General features: G+C 33.4%; 1 protein-coding gene across 4 annotated transcripts in view; it reads right to left on the bottom strand.

Moving 5' to 3' along the window:
- The window catches only part of LOC149805292 (G patch domain-containing protein 2-like), an 88,794-nt gene that overhangs the window by 54,582 nt on the left and 13,713 nt on the right, over nt 1-20,499 (bottom strand). For all 4 annotated transcript variants that reach the window (XM_089949214.1, XM_089949207.1, XM_089949198.1 and 1 more), the window contains one exon: nt 990-1,060. In XM_089949214.1, the coding sequence (XP_089805340.1) occupies nt 990-1,060 (71 nt within the window). The remainder of the gene's footprint in view (nt 1-989; nt 1,061-20,499) is intronic.

The raw sequence follows: 20,499 nt of genomic DNA, 5'->3' as shown, positions 1-20,499 counted from the left end.
AAAAATCAGAAGCTATTATTATTATCCATCACTAGACGTCAGATTTTACTGGGTGGAAGGCCTTGAGTAATAATGGAGTGATGATAACTATTACAAGCACAGTCAATGCATCAATAATTACCATGATGAGTGTTATGGCCTAAGGCTTTATAACAAATGTATGCAGTCCAATCTTTTTTTATCTACTCATTCACATGAATAATAAAAAATACAGTTAACCTGATAGAAGTAACCTATCACAATATACAATATATAGTCATTCATATGAAAATTTCACCAATGGACAAACATATTCATGTAGGCTAGAATATATACAGCAGGCAAATATCTAGTATCTATGTATTAAGTGTTTAAAAGTATGTCAGCACAATAATGGCTACTTGGTTCCAACTATGCAGTCATGAGCTAACATCAACCTTTAACCTATGTTTGCAAAGCATAAAAGGTAGGTCAAATTAATCTTCTCTGGACCAATAACATTATCAAGTTCATGATTCTAACTTAAATAGCACCCAATAAATAAACTTTAAACAAACTATATCAACAAATTCACTCAAACATGAAATGTAAGTCCGAGACCTCTGTTTGCAATAAGGGTGTAGTGCATATCAAGATCCATCCCCTCACCATTAATAGGATAGTGTGCATACAGCATGTCTAAAACACACACGGTCATAAGCTAAATTCAAAAACGTAACCAAAACCATCGTTGCAAGCTATGGGAGACAATCCATTATGCTCCTTTATCACCTGTAGATCATTGTGCACAAATTTCCACCTTTCACATAAATATGCATAAACTTTCTTAAACAATCACTGTGAGTGCACATAAAATCTTCTTGCTATTGTGACCCAACATAATCTTTTGAAGCAAAGTTTCTACTTCACACACAAATGAGAATATAATAAACTCTTGTGAACTTGATACAAAGAAGCTATTCAGCATTTGCCCTGATATTTTTAACAAAAACCAAATAAAGATGGGTTACCTTCTCTTGCCTCATCATTGGTCAAGTTGGCATCCGTATCGCTAAAGCTGCTACTAAAGGAACTACTCTCACTGAAATTTACAAGAAAAATTCAATTTATAAGCATATGTTTTTCATATTTTCTAATAATACTCCATCAAGGGATGGAAACTAATTTGGAAAATATAGGAAAAAAGAGTTGTTAGACATAAAATAATCTTTGATAGTAAGTGTAAATACCACCTATTCATCTCTCTCTCTCCCCACTTAACTCCTTCTACTTCTGACTAGAGAATTCAATTTTAAGACACCAATATTTTGATTTTCTTTGTACCTTATTAAACATAATACCACACATGCCTTAAGTCATTATCTCCTGAGCCAAACAGCTACATGTATGTACTTCCTTAAAGCCCACTGGTAGGTGGGACACCTAGTGCAGTGAGGGCATTATCAATGCCTATACCACCGAGACTACTTGACAGTATTTGAGTGACTAACTTCAGGGCAGGTTACTCGAAGTAATGTGATTATTTATTGCTTTGTTTTTGTTAAATTACTTTAAACTGTTTCTTCATATTCTTCTCCCCTCTCAATCCTGCTTTCTAATATACATGTAATAGGTACTTCAAGATCAGTGTCAACTTCAGCTTATCAAAATTCCAAAATTCTCAATCTAATTCAAGTAATTACCCCTCCCACAGATTTTGCTATGTTCTGTCTTTTTTATTTTCAAATAAATCCTCAATGTTTGACACTATTTAAAACCAAAAGTTTTTTTGCCTTTGTTGTCCAATGTTTCTTCTGCATAATAAAAATCTGATTGTTTGAGCAACTATTAAGATTGCCTGCTTTTAGCCCTTACAGTGCTTTATAGTTTTGAGGCAAAAGGTCATTCAGTGCTGAATTGTTTGAGAAGAACAATGAAAAGAGCATTCTGCTTTTAAGTTGCGTGTCATACAATACTGTACATAACAGATACACAATTCCTATATGAAATTGTTAATGTCAACTTTATCATAACGATCAAGTCATGTACTTAACTTTTGTCCATGTTTGTAGATTGTACTTCATAATGATCATTTGTAAAAAGGATGATTGTAAGTTTTAAATAACATGTTGATATAACATTTTACAAAATTCAAGAACCAGGCTTGTTTACATAGCAAGAGTTCAAGGTCGGACTTGCATACAGTTAGAATAGGTTTTTCTGTCAGAAGTCTTCACATTTTATTATATTACAAGTGAAAAAATGTATAAACAGCGGATTTGATAAAGAAATAATTTATTCCTATGTTAGATAAGTCTCTGGAATCCATTTGTTATCTGAGTTTACAGCTGTGTTCAGATATAATTCAAGAGGAATAACTTATTTAAATCATTCACTGGAATTACTAAGTCCTCATTAACAGGTTACTTTTGGAATTAATGTAACTCCTTCAAAGTCATTTTGGACTGCATCAATGTGTTACATCCGGACATTCAAGACTATTGGAATCATTTGGAACATTCTATATTTTTGGAGTTGTGATTCTACATAAAGGATTATTTGGGATTTAATTCACAATACAGTAAGTTTCTCTTAAATTTTCTCTATAAAATAAATTGTTGATTTTACTAAACTTGTTGGGTTTGCTTCTTTCTGTTGTATAGTTTATGACCTAGAGTCTTAACAACTTAAAGAAGCAAATACAGGTAAAATTATAAATTTAATTTAATTTAATTTCATCTGAAACAGTTCAGATATTCTGTTGATGTTATGGGCTTAAAGTCATTTTTCAGCACATGGTTGGCTAACTAAACATGGTCAATATATCCAACAGAGGAAGAACCCAAGAGGAACCAATGACCCATGTAAAGCTAATGGCAAGCTTTCTCACATGCCCACATTGGCCGAGCCAGAGACTCGAACTCATATGAACAGAGGTGATATGTCAGTGATCTGTAAAGGCAAGTGCCTTAGACCATCTGGCTACCTAGGGCCCATTCAAACAAGTCCAAGAAAGCAAAGTTGTATGTAAATTATTTTTCTCCAAGAATACATACCTGATTATATTAACATTATGGATATAAGCCTTTTACACCTGAAATCCAGCCCCACTAAAAGATGAAAAGTTGTCTTTTCTATCTCATACAATGGGCATTAACTATTGCCTGTTACCTCTCCTGACACTACATAGAGTTGCTAGATTTTAAGCTGGCCGATATACCAATATGGATTCTTGCATGGTGGGATGGCTGGTAAGGTTTTCAACTTACTGATTGTGTAAGTATTCTCTGAGAAATAATTCACTTAAAAATTTGCTTTTGCCTTCAGTTATGTTCCCTCATCACATCAACATTGAGAGAATAGGTAATAAAGGGAGGGAATGCTGAGCATCCTACCCATATCTTGACAATCTTGCATGTGAAGAAAGACTGGCTTTCCTATGTGAATGATAACCCACTATTCTACTTAAAGCAAAACAGCATGTGGTCACATAAACCATGACAGCCCTATCAGATTTAGAATATGATTACTGAAATCTTACTGTCATAATTCACTGGTGAATCCACTAAAGCCAAGAGGCTGTGTTGGTTTAATTGTGTCTGGTGGTCATTTGGGCTGCAGCCACAGAACCCACCAGATTCAGGCTTTGTCTCTGTGAAGCTAAATGTCGGAGATAAAAACTCAAGAAGGTTGATGCTGCATATCCTCAAACAACTTCAATATTTTGGATTGTAAATATTGCGTTTGAATGCAAGGTTTGCAGAGATCACTCTAATTTCATGAGCTGAAATTCTCATGTAGTGACTCTAATCTTTTGAGATATCAGAGTACATCAGGCACTGAACACTTAACACATTAACCCCTAGCGACGACTTAACAGTGCAGGAGGTAGTAGCCTACTGCCAAGCTCTGTTGCATCATGGTCATGCATGATACACTAAAGTGGGTGGTATTATAGAAAGGTAGACAGATGTAGCTCTACAATGATACCAAAAAATCTGGAATATCTAGTTGCACTACAAAATACTGATAAAAAACCTCATTTTTTGGACCCGACTTTTTTTTTTTACCCAAAATTCGCCCATGGTCGGAATCCGATTGTGTGTCTGGATTTTGGACTTTTTGGTCTCAGATCTAAGGCAAACCAGTATGAACTGCAAACAGACAGATGGGCCTCTGCAAAAAATAGGTAGGATAAGATGGGCATTTGGAATAAAGAATGGTCTCCATACAAAAATAATGGCTCCGTTTAGCAAAAAAAAATAATAAATAAAAAATAAAAAAGAACTCCAAATTTTACCATTCTGCTCATGTGCGAGTCAAATATCCAATGAAAAACGATGTTTCTAACACAACTAGGCAGTATGTTATTGAAAGATGACCAGAGATTTGGTGTTTTCAAGTCTATTCAGAAACAGCTTTCAAAATGTGTTTCCTACTCGATTTTCAGGCAAAAATGACAAAAAGCTCCAGGGGTTAATGTGTTAAGCCAAAGCAATCTGGCTTCAGAGGTGATGTCCTGCTTTCTCACCTCCATGAAGAGAAAAAGTCATTTTACTTGCCATAACCTGTCCCTGACCACTTCAAGTACTGCTTGAGGGCATGCAGGCATCATGGCAGAGAGATACTGGTCATGATAAAAATTCATCAGACTGGCTGGCCATATTTTATTTGAATAGGCCAAAATCCTATTATTTACTAACGCCAAACCGAAGCCTCTAACTTTACAGAGTTTCTCTAATTGGGTTATTTTTTTTGGTTACTTTATCTTTGTTGTTTGCATTTTTCTAAATGTGTATGTGTTTTGTTTACCCACAGGACGTTTCATTGAGGTCAGACCCTCTCTGCTGCTATAATTAGGTCATTATTATATCGCCAAATATTTTATTAAGACCTACACAATATCTTGTTCTGGGATTGTGTAAATTTATTGTTATAAATCTATGCAGAGCAGATTGTGTTTTTGAAAATATTTTTTTTAACTTAATCATGTCTATATCCCTACTACACCAAGTCTGATGAACATTTCGCAGAGTATGTGTATCAACTCCATTAAACACAACTAAAATATTAAAGTTATCTCTGATCACTTTAGGTATTTGTGTATATTGCAGAGTAACATAAATCATGTCTGTGTTTTTGTGTCTGCCTCGAGAAAATTTTCTTGCTGGATTTGTTTGTTTATCAAGCATAACATCATCATACACAACTAAATTATTCATAAATCTGTCTAAATCATCTATGGACGGTGCTTCATTAATATCTCTAATAAAATTAATAATATCATTGCCATCTTCATTTAATAACTTCGCATTTTCATTAAAATCTTTAAGTACATCGTAACATCTCTGATATCAACTGACAGAGCTACTAAATATAACTTATCCCATTTGAGCCATCTCATAATCAAATTAAGTAATGATTGCTTTTTACCAGACCCAGGTGGACCTATTATTATCATTCTGATAGAATTTGGTAGTGCTGAAATATGTTTTACTGGCTGTTGTTTTTGTGTCGCTGAGAAATCAATGACATCCATGTTGTAGAAATATAATAAATAATATGAATCTTTATTGTGTTCAATGTTGAGCATTCAACCCAACAACTGGATTAACAACAATAACAACATAAAATATAAAGCAAGCACTTACAGGTAAATGTGTAAAATGTGGTACAAATAAATATAAATTTATTTCTAATAATAAAATTGGTGGTGATATAGCTACTTCATTAGGAAAATTACCAGGAACTCCATGGGCTAAATACCCAGGAGAAAAACATCTTCCTGGATATAATTATTGTGGTCCTGGAACCAGACTTGATATCTGACTTGACAAGCGAGATCAACGAAGACCTGGAGAGTATCCAATAAATGTTATTGATCAAGCATGTCACGTTCATGATATAGATTATAGAAGTAAAGATTTACAAAAACGACATATTGCAACTGATTCAAGCATTAAATTCTATACAAATTAAATCTTTCAGAGAATCATTAGCTAACTGGTTGGTAAGATCTGCGATGAAAGGTAAACTAGTATTAGAGCTGGCAATTAATCAACCAATTATTACAAAATAATGGAATCGATTTATTATAGCCTAAGAGCATATTGGAAAGGTAGAGCAGTGATTAGTAAACTCGCTGATGCAGCAAATGTTACATGTTCTGTTGCTGCAAAATAGTTAGCACAATTTGATAAGATCATCGACAGTCCAAACATTTGTATCAGAGATGGTTAATCCTTGTGATGAATGAATTGGTTAACATGTTTTCAACAACACTGACAGGAACTAAGACTACATCATTTAATACAAGATTTTGTTTTTCGGACAATCATGGTATATCAACGTCGATGTTCTGCCATTGTGTATCAACCAGTTGATAACACAATGGTTGATATCAACTTTTTTCTTTATGTAACATAAATAATTGTTGCTGAAGTGTATCACAAACTATCTTTCTACTTGCAACTATCAAATCATCTGGCTTCCGTAAATTCCAAACATTGTTAATAGGCATTAATACAACTATTTCTGAACAACTGTTCAAGAATAATTCAATCACACAAGTAGTTTTACCACAACCTCCAGGCCCAATGAGATATGTTTTATGTCTAGCTACTAGATCAAATACCGTTGGTACAGATGATAATTTTGATATCTGATGTTTTTGGCAATAAACACCCATAATTTCAACGTCAGTGGATTCAGAATACTTAAGTATATTACCTTGTTTTATTCTCCATTCACCCCATGAAGCATAAGTGCCGACATGTAGTTGTTCTAGCAATCCTATAATTTTTTTTATTGATATAAAATGAATCCATAACGACTCTAACTGCGATATTAGGAAATCTGTTTATCATCAATAATAGATTTATCGAAACGTACATTAGCACTGAAGATCTTAAATGAGTAAACTGCGGTGACTCACCATCAATATAACTCACAATTGTATCTAATTTAGCTCCGTCTGATAAATTAACATTACTTCAACTTATAAACTTACTTCTATTTGTCTAGTTCAGCATCATCTATAATCAATCTTGTATGATGTTGTTTATGATCATGTGATCCTCCTCGGGTGAATTTATTGATTATTTTTCTGCCAAGATCTTTTGTGATTTTATTCTCAAAATCAGTTTTATTGGGATTTTCATCATCGGAATATCTTTTGTTGTGGTAACCAAACTTCTTTCTGCGGATGATAAAACTGCTTCACTTAGTTAACAATAATAGTATTTTTACATCGAGCATATACCGTAATAATACTGTTGGTGCCTACATTTTTTCTGAAAAATGTTTGCCAAACAAGACGAAGATTTTCGGCAAACTTAAATGACTCAATACAAGTGAATCCAGTCAAATCAAAATCCGGTAATGTTCCGTTTATCGATACTCTAGTCATTTCGTGTGTGGGATGTCCGAATCGCTCAAAATATTTAGAACAATCTCCCATTCCAAGAAAACTTCCTGGATAACCTGCAACCATATCAACTGAAATAACATCTCTATAATAGTATTCCATAATCCACCGTGTCCATATTCAACACAACTGCGTTGTATTTCTTCAAGAAGATCCAACTGTGTTGGTTTTCATGAATTTTTCTCTCTAGCAAAATGAGCAGCAACTGATGGAACGATAAACAATTACTCAGTAATTGTTCAGTATTGTCATGGGTATATTTCAATACAAGATTTTTCATTTCTTCATGGAGAGATTCCATAAGATAAATATCTCCATTAGGCCATACAAACTGATCATAATTTCCATTATCTGAACTTTGAAATAACCACACTGATACAGGAACACTTTTACTTATTTCATTAATAAAATCAAATATATCTCCTTGATAAAATCTAACAGTTTGATTTTGTGGAAATATTGTTACTGAATTAGTCCACACATGTGCATTATTATCAATAATTTCAATTGAAGATCCTTTCGATTTTATTTCTACTCTGATTCATATAAAATATATCGTTCTTACTATTACTGGAAATTTTTATTTCTTTCCTAATTCAGCGAGGTCTTTGAGAAATGCTCCAGTATCTTTACCTATTTCTCCCCACTTGTTTATTATTTTACATCTTTTATCCGTTAAACCATTTCCACATATCACATTTGTAAAATGTTACGTTACTCGTTTGGCTACACAATTTATTTTTTTGATATTTTCATCGATCTTAGATTATTGATGCTGGGTTTATAATTTATTGGATAAATTCCATAAATAACCGTGGTTACAGGATATGCTCTTTCATAATACGGTTTGTCAATACCAATCACCGTTCCTGGTTTGGAATTTGGTCTAAAGCGTTCGCCGTTACGGATCACTGCCATCTCACCTCTGTCTGCGCCGGTTCGAGTCTCAGATTCAGCCAATGTAGATATGTGAGAAAGCATGCCAGTAGCTTCTCGTGGGTCGGTGGTTCTTTCCGGGGTTTTCCCGGGTTCTTCCTCCACCATTAATACTGGCCGCCATATATGGCCTATCGTGTGCTGAAAAATAGCGTTAAACCCCACAACAACCAACCAACCAACCTGGTTTAGAATTTTTACTTAATAAGGCAATTTTTTCATTATAAAGGACAGGGTCACATTTGTCACTGATAATCCAAGTATTGTTTGTTTCTGCTAATACAATAAACTTTACTCTGGAAAAATATCTTTGATCGTCGAGATAATAATCGTTTGTCGTTCATTGTAGCATTGACGACTTTGTTGACACCATTGGTACTGCATATGATTTTGAACGTCAACCACACGAGATGCACCATCCTTGCTAAATTCGTTCTTGGCATCATGAATAGTATTAATCAAATTTAATTTCGTCAGATCAACCAGAGCTCGCATTGGCAAGTCGAGGGATATTCTGTCAAGATTAAATTTATTTTTAGAAGGCTTAATTTAATCATGGATAGCATCTCATTCATATTATAATTAAGACAAATATATATTTAAATTGATATATTATATACATACAATGATTCAAACAAAGAAGAAATGCAGATGGCTTATGATAGGTTCTATAACTCCTTGTGACAAATCTTGTGCAAACAAATTCTGTGGATACCATTTACAAAATGTATGGGGAGGAAGTTTAGGAACTAAACCATGTTTGAAGTGTGGTGTTGGAGTTAGAGGAAACATGCAGTTGTATCTACAACGTGGTGGTAAAAAATACAGACAGCTCAAAAGATATTATGTTAAAAAAGCAATAATAAATGCTGCAGTCTATCTGGCAAGATTTTCAAAATAATAATTCAGACAAATAATCATTTAAACAAATGATATTATTATATACAAATGGAAAAAAAAGAATTTGTGAAACATCCTATCATTAAGAATTATGAAGCATCCCATGATAGTGTAACCAGAAACTGTAGACTAAAAAAAAAAGTCGGGTTTGTCACAAATACTGGTTATCTAATGTTTGGTGTTGATGGAAAGAAAAAGTATTACTCTCATAAATTTATTTTCAAATGTTTCAATGGATTAATTGAAAAAGGTTGACAAAAAATTACATTTCAGTATTATTGATGTTTATATTTCTTGGAGAAAGCAGATATGGTTATATTATTTGTGACAGAATGTATTGAACTCATGTAAATATCAAAATATTTGCTGGCTGTATATATCCATGGAAATATTATTTCTTCACAAGTCTCTGTATTTACAGATACAACTGATCTTGCGCTCTAATCAAGAAAACCAGTATTCCCAAATCTGCAATTGTGACTGTGTAACAGCTCACAAATTACATAAATTATTTTTCTTTGAATTAATATGATTGATCACAAGACCTTTTTCGACTAATCCGTTGAAACATTCGAAAATAAATTTATGAGAGTAATACGGCATTTGAAACTTGTCATTGGACATACTGTCAATGGTAGCAATAATTGCCATTTTTCTACAATTGCCAATAAAATATGTCTATACTGGTAAAATTATCTGTGATCACCGCTAGTATCATTGCTGTAATTTATTTCAGTTGTGTAGTTGCTACCATAACACATTCAGCGCAGACTGACTGTAAAGCAGATGACATGTACACAATTTCAAGTGCGCATATACTGATACAAATCGCACAATGCACTGCCCAGTAATTTTCCACTTAGGTCAGAATGGACCAGATTGTGAGAAAATCACACAGTATACACATGACAGTAATTTTCCATTGAGGTCAGCATGGACAGTAACTGATGCCAGTAATTTTCCATTGAGCTCAGAAAGAATGTCAGACAAAAAGAAAAGCCCCATGGGGTGCAGAGAAGATCATAAGAAAGATCTCACAAAAGGACCCTATGAAAGGCAAAAGGCCAATGAAGGGACCCCATGAATGATAACTGCTCATCATACTATGGTTTATTTTTTTCACAATTTTTTTAATTTTAAATATAGACTTTCTCATTCACACCCTTTACCGCAAACAATAAATATCAGCAACACCAACATTAAATTCACAGTCAGGATGAAACCTAGGTGTTACTCTGGACAATACTCTCATATTGCACCAACATATCATGAACATATATGCAATGCTGCATATCTTGAGCTGAGATGCATAGCTCCATTTGCAAATATCTTTCAGTTGATGCCACTAAAACACTTGTGTGTTCATTAGTACTTTCAAGACTGGACTATTGTGACTCAATTCCGTCTGGTTCATCTCAATATCTACTTCAGAAACTTCAAAACACAGCTGCTCGGATCACACTTAGAGTACCATGATCTGAGCACACCTAGCTGCTGTTCTGTACCCTACACTGGCTATCCAATCAAGCCAGAATCAAACACAAAATTTGTTCTCTGTGCTATGTTTCACTGATGGACTCCAGTCCAACATACCTATCCGACCTCACCCATGTGTACACACCAGCAAGATACTTACGCTCCTCTTCTAACAATTGTATACTCATTATTCCCACTACGAAAACGAAGTCATAAGGACAATGTTCTTTTGCATACCAGGGCCCAGCAACGTAGAATGAATTACCCACTGAACTCAGACACAAGAAAGTGATCCCATTCAGTAGTGCTCTCAAAACTCGCTTCTTTTGACTGCAAGAACAAACTTAAAGACCTAAAAATGTTTCCTACCTTAAATATTTTCAGCATGTATTTTTATGTTCTCTAATTTCATGTGTTTTTTTGTTGTAAACATATCATTATATATGTTTCTTTATGTTAGAGGTGTTGTCTAATGTTGTAAAGCGCTTAGAGCTTCTAAAGATTAGGCTCTATACAAAGTCCTCATTATATATATATATATATATATATATATATATATATATATATATATATATATATATATATATATATATATATATTTATATATAATGAATTATGAAAATAGTAATGATGTTATTCTGCAATAAAAAAATTAAAAAAGACGACATAAAAATTCAACTTGATCCAGAAAATATTATTTTGAATCACTGCAAACATGTAAACATGTAAATTTGAAGACAGATATACACTACCAGCAAAGCACTGATTCAAAAAGATTATCCAGCAAGCTATGTTCCAATCTTTGGTTACTGTAAAAGATATGCAAGTTAAAAAATTAGTATCTCTCTCAAGCGAAAAAATTAGATCAGAATTAGCTCATGAATATGAAACAAAGAAAATTATTAACTGTGTGTGAGGCAGTTAAAAAGTTTATGTCAGATCATGAAAATGAAAATAGTAAAGAAGATTTTCAGAGTAGTGACATAAGTGAAAATAGTAAAGATTTTGAAAATGAAAGTATTAATAACAATGTTACTGATGAAAATGAAAGTCACAGCAATGTCGTGGTTAATTATCCTCTGACTTTTATTCTACCTGAGAAATATTTTTAAAAAATTTGACTTGTACAATTTTTTTATATCTTAGTTTATGGTAATATGTCCATCAATCTAAAGAATTAGACAATATTTTTTTAAGCTAATCTAATTTAATACAAGAATGTGCATAATTCTTAATCTGATCTCTATCACACATGACCATAATAATATATTCTCGCTGCAGTTCATCTAACTGTTCTTGCATCAACAGAAAATTTTCATTGCCGTATTCGTCAATAATTATATTAACACTAAATCGTTCTGTATTGACTAGGGGCGTTGTCATTGTTCTGATGGCGTTTTCAAGTACCTCTTTGTCGTGTATGAAAACTCTCACATGTTGGTTCATTTTCTAATACTTCTTGATCAAATAATTAATCATAAAACACTCTGCATGATCAAAAATCATTAAGATTTTACATATAAATTTATATTCAAATTTTCCTTTCTTAAATCAATTAAGTGTCCGGATTAGTCAGTAAGCTTGAAATGTGTTCTTGATAATAACGGATTATGACAATGCAAGTAAACAGGATTAATAAGCTCTTGCACAATCAAATATCCAGGACGTACTTGAGGTGTAAAAGTATATAAAATATATCCTTGTTGAGCATGACTAGATTTTTAAGATCTATTTGATAACTACCATTAATTGCATCACATATAAGATTGACTGCACTCGTTGAAGTTATATTTACAATTCCTGGTGAAATATGTTTGCTGCCAACATATGGATAATTGTTCTGTCTGAGAATATTTGTGGGAATTTTTCATTGGTAATATTACTGAGTGATAGTATTATTTCATTGGTGCTAAATCCTGGTAATATAAAATTTAATAAATCTGATGCAGATATTTTATAATGATTAATATATAGTTGCCTGATGCTTGTTTTATTTCTTGTTTCTATATAAGTATTAGCATTTATTACCTCAACAATAGCTTGATCAGCATATTTAAGGTCTGACACAATTTGATTTAAATGTATTGTTTCAATGATTTTCTTCTTTAGATCATTATTAGGATACTCCAGAATATAATTTTTTTTAAAGAATTGCACTAATGTCATGATCATAATTATATGTTCAGTTTTAATTATATCAGCCAGTGATCTGAAGTTTTTCTATCATAATTATTATTGAAAACAGTGTTATAGGAAATATTTTATCATCAGAATATTTAATACAATAATCTGGATAATGACACCATGGCCACATATTTCAATATTCTGGAGCTGTTATAACAAATTTTTCGTTAGTGGAAAAGTCATCATTCTGGCAGTCCTTTATATTCTAGCGCTATTTCAGGCCAACCAAGAACAGATCTAATTGACAACTGATAAATATCTACAATGTAATCTGGAGAATATATTTCAATTGCAGATGATAAAGTTGGCTCATGAACTGTTATAGCTATTTTGGATTCTCTTCCAGTTATAGATTTTATTCTGCGCTGGAATACATCACTGATTTGTTTGATTTGAAAACTGCCTGTTGGAATTCTGACAACTTTCCAGTCGGGAGTTCCATTATCTTTTTTTTATATATGCAAATACAAGTGAATTATTCGCATGTAATCCACCAAATGATTTTGATCTGATATTTGGCCAACTATGGTATTCTCATAATTGTGCTAGTGCATTTCTTTTGTAGGAAATGCAGTTGGAAAATTAACATTAAATTCAGGATTAGATGAGTTTACCAATATCACTGTTGTTTTGTTGGAGCTGTGTTCATTACAATTTGTTGAAGTAATTCGCTCAGAGTTGACATTATTTAAAACCTGATTTTCTAAAGCGTGGATTCTATCAAAGTCATTACTTTTTTTATAGATTTGAATCATCTCCATGAACTCTAAATATGACATTTTTCCATCACTAAGACTTGTTGATAGTTATAAGGATAATTTGGAATATGCTAGCATCGCTGTAATTTTATTATGTAATCATGCAATTTTGTGTTTGCGCAATTGCATATTTTTTTGGGGAATGATATTAAAAATACCGGCAATCATCGCTGCAGCTGAAACACAAATTGTTACAACTGCTGGTGCCATCACTAGTGATGGTGCTATTGTTGATAATAATACACCCGCTCCAAAAATAACAGCAGACGTTGAATACACAATTATTTAAATGACAACTTCACATTAGCGATTTTTTTTTTACTTTTACTGTATACTTGTCAATGATATTTTTTAGTTTTGTTTGCCATTCACGTGCTTGATTGTTATCTAAAACGTTGAACGTTAATCAGAATGCTCAATATATCTTTAAATTAGGTGGGAATTTAGCTAACAAGTCAAGACATCAATAATAAATCAAGCAGAGTTTTTTTCTTCCGGGTTCCACAGTAGATGTTTCATTATCAATTTGATCTAACATCACTAACATAGATCCAGGAGATCCACCTGATAGAGTCAGTGGATAAAGCTGTGAAATTGTGGTAGATGTTATAAATGCTACAACACCGAGTACTGAGAGCCTGTATATTCCGGTAACCTCAGTGTGCTGTTTAATGGTTTTATTGAGTGGTGACCATAATGCTTGGTCAGACGCTACTGTATATACCACACTGATAATCTGCTTGTGGGAAATTTTAATCTGATTAATTTTTTTTAATGATATCAGGAATTCCACTTATTACATCTTCTAGTCTTTTTCTAATATCATCGATATTACTCTGTGCTATCGTGATTAACTCTGAAAATGATTTAGGATCTCCGATAACACGTAATCATTTCAATGTCTGACAAAGCTGTTTTAATGTCGGCGAGATCTGTGTTAATATCAAAACAGTCTTCCAAAGAATTCCTCTGTAATTTCATAAATTCTTCTAAAATTTCTACGAAAATTGTAAACATTTATGTGAACGTCATACTCAGCTCACAGTGTTTAATTTAGTATCTACTGTATTACAGTTATTGTCTACATATTTTTTTGTTGCGGCATCTTCATCAGATGTTGGATCTCTTAACCCTTTACCTCATGCAAGCGTCTCTGTATGCCTCTATTATATTCGCATGTTAGCGCCTTTTGACGCCTGCTGTAAACATCAGCCATTTTAAGCCAGTTTTTGTAGCACCACATTTGGGGAAAAACCCCTATTAGATACTACATTCAATTCTGTGAATGACAATTACGTCAGATCACATGGTCACTGTTTACGTTCTGGTCGATATCTACTATTTAAAGTAACTTGTTCGTAATCTACTCTCCAAAATAGAGGTCATGGATCTCATTCAGTACTTACGACGTTTTCACGATTAGAATCACAACTATGAAAGATTCAATAACGCAGGCAAAGGCTCTGATATTGATCTAGGCAGCAATTAGTTTTTATAAATGATCAAATTCAGATGACTTAGTGATGTAGATGCAGACAAAAAACTTGTAAATTTCGAGTATGAGAAATGGCAGCTATGATTGGTCACGTGGCCTTGCTGACATGATGGTGAACGAGTTCTCTCAAGATTTTAAAGCATATAAAAAATTCTTCCATGAAAAATAATTACACAGCTATAACAATCAGATTTTACTCTTAAATTTTTCCACACATAATAGATGTGTACCAAAAATGTAAAAATGCTTAAAATTGCTGTTAAACGTAGCATACACTACATTGCTTAACAGTTAACAGGCAGGCCTATGCGTATGGAGTCGAATAGGTAACAGGTGTTCTATTTATAGTGCGCTGCACTTTGTAACTATGCTCTATGAGGTAAAGGGTAAATAACTATTTCATTTCCATTCATGCTGAGTTCACCTGTCATTGTATCACTGGTAGATCGCAAATGATTAGCAATGCCTTTTGCAATTTCATTTCTAATAATTGCGACTGATATACTTGAGTCAGTAAATACTAGAATATTATCCCCAGTAGCACAGAGAACTCTATGAATTGTCATTCCATTTGATATTACTCGTCTTTAAAACACCGTATTTATCCTGAAAAATAACAACTTCATCTCAGTCAACTCCAGAGAGGTTCATCATATCATCTTTTTCTTTCTTGTCATTGATAGAAGATCTTCCATAAATATCCACCATTATACTTTATTATCTGTTTAAAACAATTAATGGCTACTTGTATACTCGTGCACGACTTTATGAGGTGGTAATGCTGATGAAGATAAAGCGTTGAGTACATTAAGTGCTTCACGACCACATATTGGCGGATCAGTAAGTGTTTGTGTTGGTAGTGTTGAATACCAAAATGGAATGTTTTTGGCATATCTTTAAAAAATTCTATTGGTGGAGGAAGCCCATATGAATCTTAATAAATAGAACCACGCAGATCAAATGCGTATGCAACCCATTGAGTACCAAGTCCAGAATTATTATCAAGATTAATAATTCCTGTATTATTTGGTTGTTCTGGTAACTGATCACGCATAAAAACTCCTCTAAAATTCTTTATTTTCAGTTTATTAGCTAAATCATTAAATCATAATTAGACATTGGATGGATTAACGAAGTGTTCCTGGAAGTCTCAGACCTTTTCCGTATCATAGGCCTCTTGTTTTTATTCTTCCTCCTGTTAATTTTTCAGCTAGCTTTTTCTACCAGCATGTCCAGCAACACCACTTAAAACACCAAGTGCAGCTGTTTTTGCAATGGTTGGAGCTGCAGCAGCTATTAACGCTGGTAAAGCTGCAAGAATTGGAATTACCACCTGTTTTAACTGAGTCTTTAACCGCACCAGCAGAAAGATTGAGTTTAACACCTGTTTTTGATTGTTTGGTGATATTGAAATGTCTCAGTTGACGTACTGACAATGATTTATTTTGACCACCTGTGAACTGATCTTTTTTTAGTGACATTTTTATTCCGCAGTTCTTTGCTGAACTTGACTTAATCTTTTTAATCTGACCAGGACTCAGACTGACACTAACATGATGATATGACATTATAAATATCATGAGTGATTTAATAACATTTTCTATTGAAGCATCAATAACTCTCATTCGTTCACCAACACCTTCAAGTAACACTGATTTGCCGCTGAGTATAACAGCAACTGCTCTGTAATTAACACCACCAGCTGGGTTTACATGAGCTTGAAAGTGAATATCGACAACAGATTGTCTAGATAAATCAAGGTGTTCCAGCGAAAAGTTAAAAATTGGAAACAGATTTCTAAAATATAACTGTGATATTTGTAAATCAGTCTCTATATGTTGATCATGTCCCATAAATGTCATTAAACAATGATATGCACATGCTATGTAATTATTTTCAAAATTTAAAGTTATATCTTCAGATGGTTCTTGATATCCATTTATCAGTAAAGAAACTTCACTAACATCAAAATTGTCAAATATCATATGAGTACATTCTTGATTATCTAATCGTTCAGCATTTTGTAAAGCGATAAATATATGCCTTGGCACATAAACACCTTGTTGTGATACAATATGCCATGTAAATAACCCAGCAATATTACTCTGAATGCTATCTGTAGTCATTGTTAACCATGATAACAATGATTTACCACCTGAATCCATAAAAGAAAGTAATCTTTGCTCTTCAGCAATTGATGGAGTCATTACTGGCATCCACAATGAAAGTTTAAATAATATTACTTTACCAGCAGTAGCAGTGTATGGTCACCAAATAGCATCATTATCATTACCCGTTCTCACAAATACAACTGTATGTTTTGCTCCAAAAATAACTTGTCAGACATTTCTACAGAATCCAAAAATATGTGATAACAGAATTGCACATGAAAATCTTCTGTGATCGTCTTTTAACATTAATTTACGTGTGGCAAAGCCTACATTGTAGTCTGCATTGATTGATATAACTGCTGGCCCATCAGCTGCTCCTCCAGCGACTTTTACATTTCCCTCAACCTCCCTAACATTTTGAGGATGATCAGTGTTATCTTTGGTGAGCTATGTTGACAGACTAGCTGATCTTTTATAATCATCTGAATATCTTGCAAGACCAAGTACTATTGTAGCAACATCGTCTTTTTGAATTGTTTCAATATTTCTTCCGTCAACCATGTACGTAGTGCTATCAAACAACGACATAATACCATTATTAACAAAACCAACTATGGCATTAGCTCCGTATGGTGTATTAAGAGAGATATCTGTTACAGGCTCTCCTTCTACTTCAATAAATGTTTCAGCAGGTAAGAAATATCTACTTGTATCTTGAATTTGTAGTTCGATTCGACCACACTGATTTGGTGCACATGCGTCATAAGGATAATACAGATAATCATGTACAGATTCATCTTTAAGAATTGGTGCATCCATATCGAACGTTGGATTGGATATACGTTTAAACATCTTATTGTAACTAACTTCGTCTAACACAAAGACCACTTCCTAAATAAAGCTTTTATTTGTTTGCATAATTTCATTAGTCAACTTTGTAGGAATGACTTCATTAACAGCCAATTCTGCTAGTTTTTCATTTGCAGCTTGATTTATTATTTTACTAATTTTTGCAGGCATAACTTCAGTACTGGGTAATTTTACTGGTTGTGGTTTTCTTTGTACTAATCGAGCTAATCTTTCTTTGATCGATGAAAATGCTTTACTGGCAACATTACCAAGAGCACTAATACCTTTATCATGAACAGCCTCAATAGCCTTCATCCCTAATTTTTTGCAATTGGTATTGCTTTTGGAGCCATCCTTCTGAATAAACCCATAATGACATCACCGAGTCCATCTCCATAAATTGCTTTGTAAGTTGGCAATTGTGAGTTTACTGCCCTAACTATTACAGGCCCACATTGAGCAGTGTGTATAATCAATTTTAAATTAAACGCTAATTGTTTTCAGTCGCTGTGATAATCATCAACAATTTCATTAATAGGAGAATGATAAATGTTACAAGCTATAACACTGCCTGTAAACAACCTTCGACAAATATCAGATATTTCATTAATAATTTATGAAGAATTATTTCCTGCGCATTTTCCTCTGATCAGAATTTCTAGTCACTCAACATTGGCAAGAACACTGTAAGGACAAGTTCCTAGACCACTTCCTCCTGGCGTAGTTGAGTAAAAACCACTTCCAGTAGAACTGGGATTAAAAGTACAGCTTAATGAGTCAAGTATATCGTCTTCTTTTTGTCTTTCTACATCACCGAAAAATTTATGATAACCATGGTCATGTTTGAAAGGTCTATTTTTAAGTATAGAATATATATCTTTAATCCAATCACCTTCATCTTGCCAATATCCAACAAAACTAGGTTCTACATATTTTACCATTTCATTATATCCCCGTGTGACAATTTTTACTGCATCATCATAATTTTGTATGATAAGATCAATACCTTCAGTTGTAAATCTATTTTTAACACTAATTAGTTTTCAAGGTCCTTTATGAGATTGTGGTTTTTGTTTTTGTGGTCGAGGAATTTGTGAATGAGATTGTGGTTTTTGTTCTTGTCGTTCTATTTGTTACTACAGTGGAGGAAGTTGATAGGAAGGTTCTTGCAGCAGTGAAGGAAGTTGATAGGAAGGTTCTTGCTGGGGAGATTGTGGTTCTTGTTGTTAAAGTTGTAACTCCAAATAAAGTTTATTTATGTCGTCAATGTATTTATTATGTTTTTTCATTACTTCTAACCTGGGGTTTGTTATAATACACATGATATAACCATTTAAAATAACTATCAATATTTATTTCAACATTCTTAGGTTTTAAAACTCCAGACCTTTGAAAATAACTATCAAGTTCAACACAAGGTAAATCTTCCTCTTCAACTTCTTTAAGTTCTTCAATAACACCTCCTTTAAATTTTTTAATCAGGGCAGTATTTTCTTTCCTTACTTCAAGTTTTGATGCAAGATCTCTTTTTGCATCAGCTATTTCAGTACAACCTTTGCCAATACCTTTAAGTATTTCTTCCTTCGTGGGGGAGGGGTGGTGGTGGTGGGGTGAGCAGCAGCTATTCCAGCTGGAAGATCCCTTAAAATCTTTTTTGTTTGTTTAGTTCTTTTTGCTATCTTTTCAGTTTGCTCAGCAGTTTGTCTTACTGCTGGAATAAGAGTTTCAGTAGCTTCTGCAACTCTTTCAGTGACCTTTGTGATAGGTTTAAATAATTTTTCTGTACCTTCTGCATATTCAACTTGTGATTCTTGACGTTCTTGAAGTTTTTGTCAGAGAGAATCACGAACAGGCAAAAACTTTTTGATTGCTTCTAATCTTTCTCTAGCTAACCTAGCTGTGTAAGACTCCAAACCCGGTGTCATTATTGATATAATAATGATTTAATTATAGCAGCAGAGAGGGTGCGACCTAAAAAAAACATCTGGTAGATAAATAAACGCACATACAAATTTAGAAAAACACTAACAACAAAAATAAAGAAAAAACCCAATTAGAGAAACTCTCAGTAAAGTTAGAGGCTTCGGTTTGGCATTATTACGCTTATATTTTTCATTTTCAAAGGAAACTTTACTTTTCAAAAATGATGCTTCAGCAAAAGGTCTGTTCACCCTCTCTGCTGCTTTTGCCTTTGAAGAGAACTAAACCATATTTTTGGAGATCATTCCAGATAGACCACCAGTGCTGTAGAACATGGTGACAACACAACTTGTGACAAGCCATAATTTGGTCAAGACTTTGGAGTTCATATTTAGACAGAATAGAAGGACTAAAAATGTGTAAACTTTGTCTTGTTAAGCAAGAAAGAAACTTTAACAACGCCAGGTGAATAGGGACGTGAAAGTG

This window comes from Sinohyriopsis cumingii, chromosome 2, assembly GCF_028554795.1.
Source record: "Sinohyriopsis cumingii isolate HCF-2022 chromosome 2, ASM2855479v2, whole genome shotgun sequence".
Taxonomy (NCBI): domain Eukaryota; kingdom Metazoa; phylum Mollusca; class Bivalvia; order Unionida; family Unionidae; genus Sinohyriopsis; species Sinohyriopsis cumingii.
This window is presented reverse-complemented; position numbering and strand designations above follow the sequence as displayed.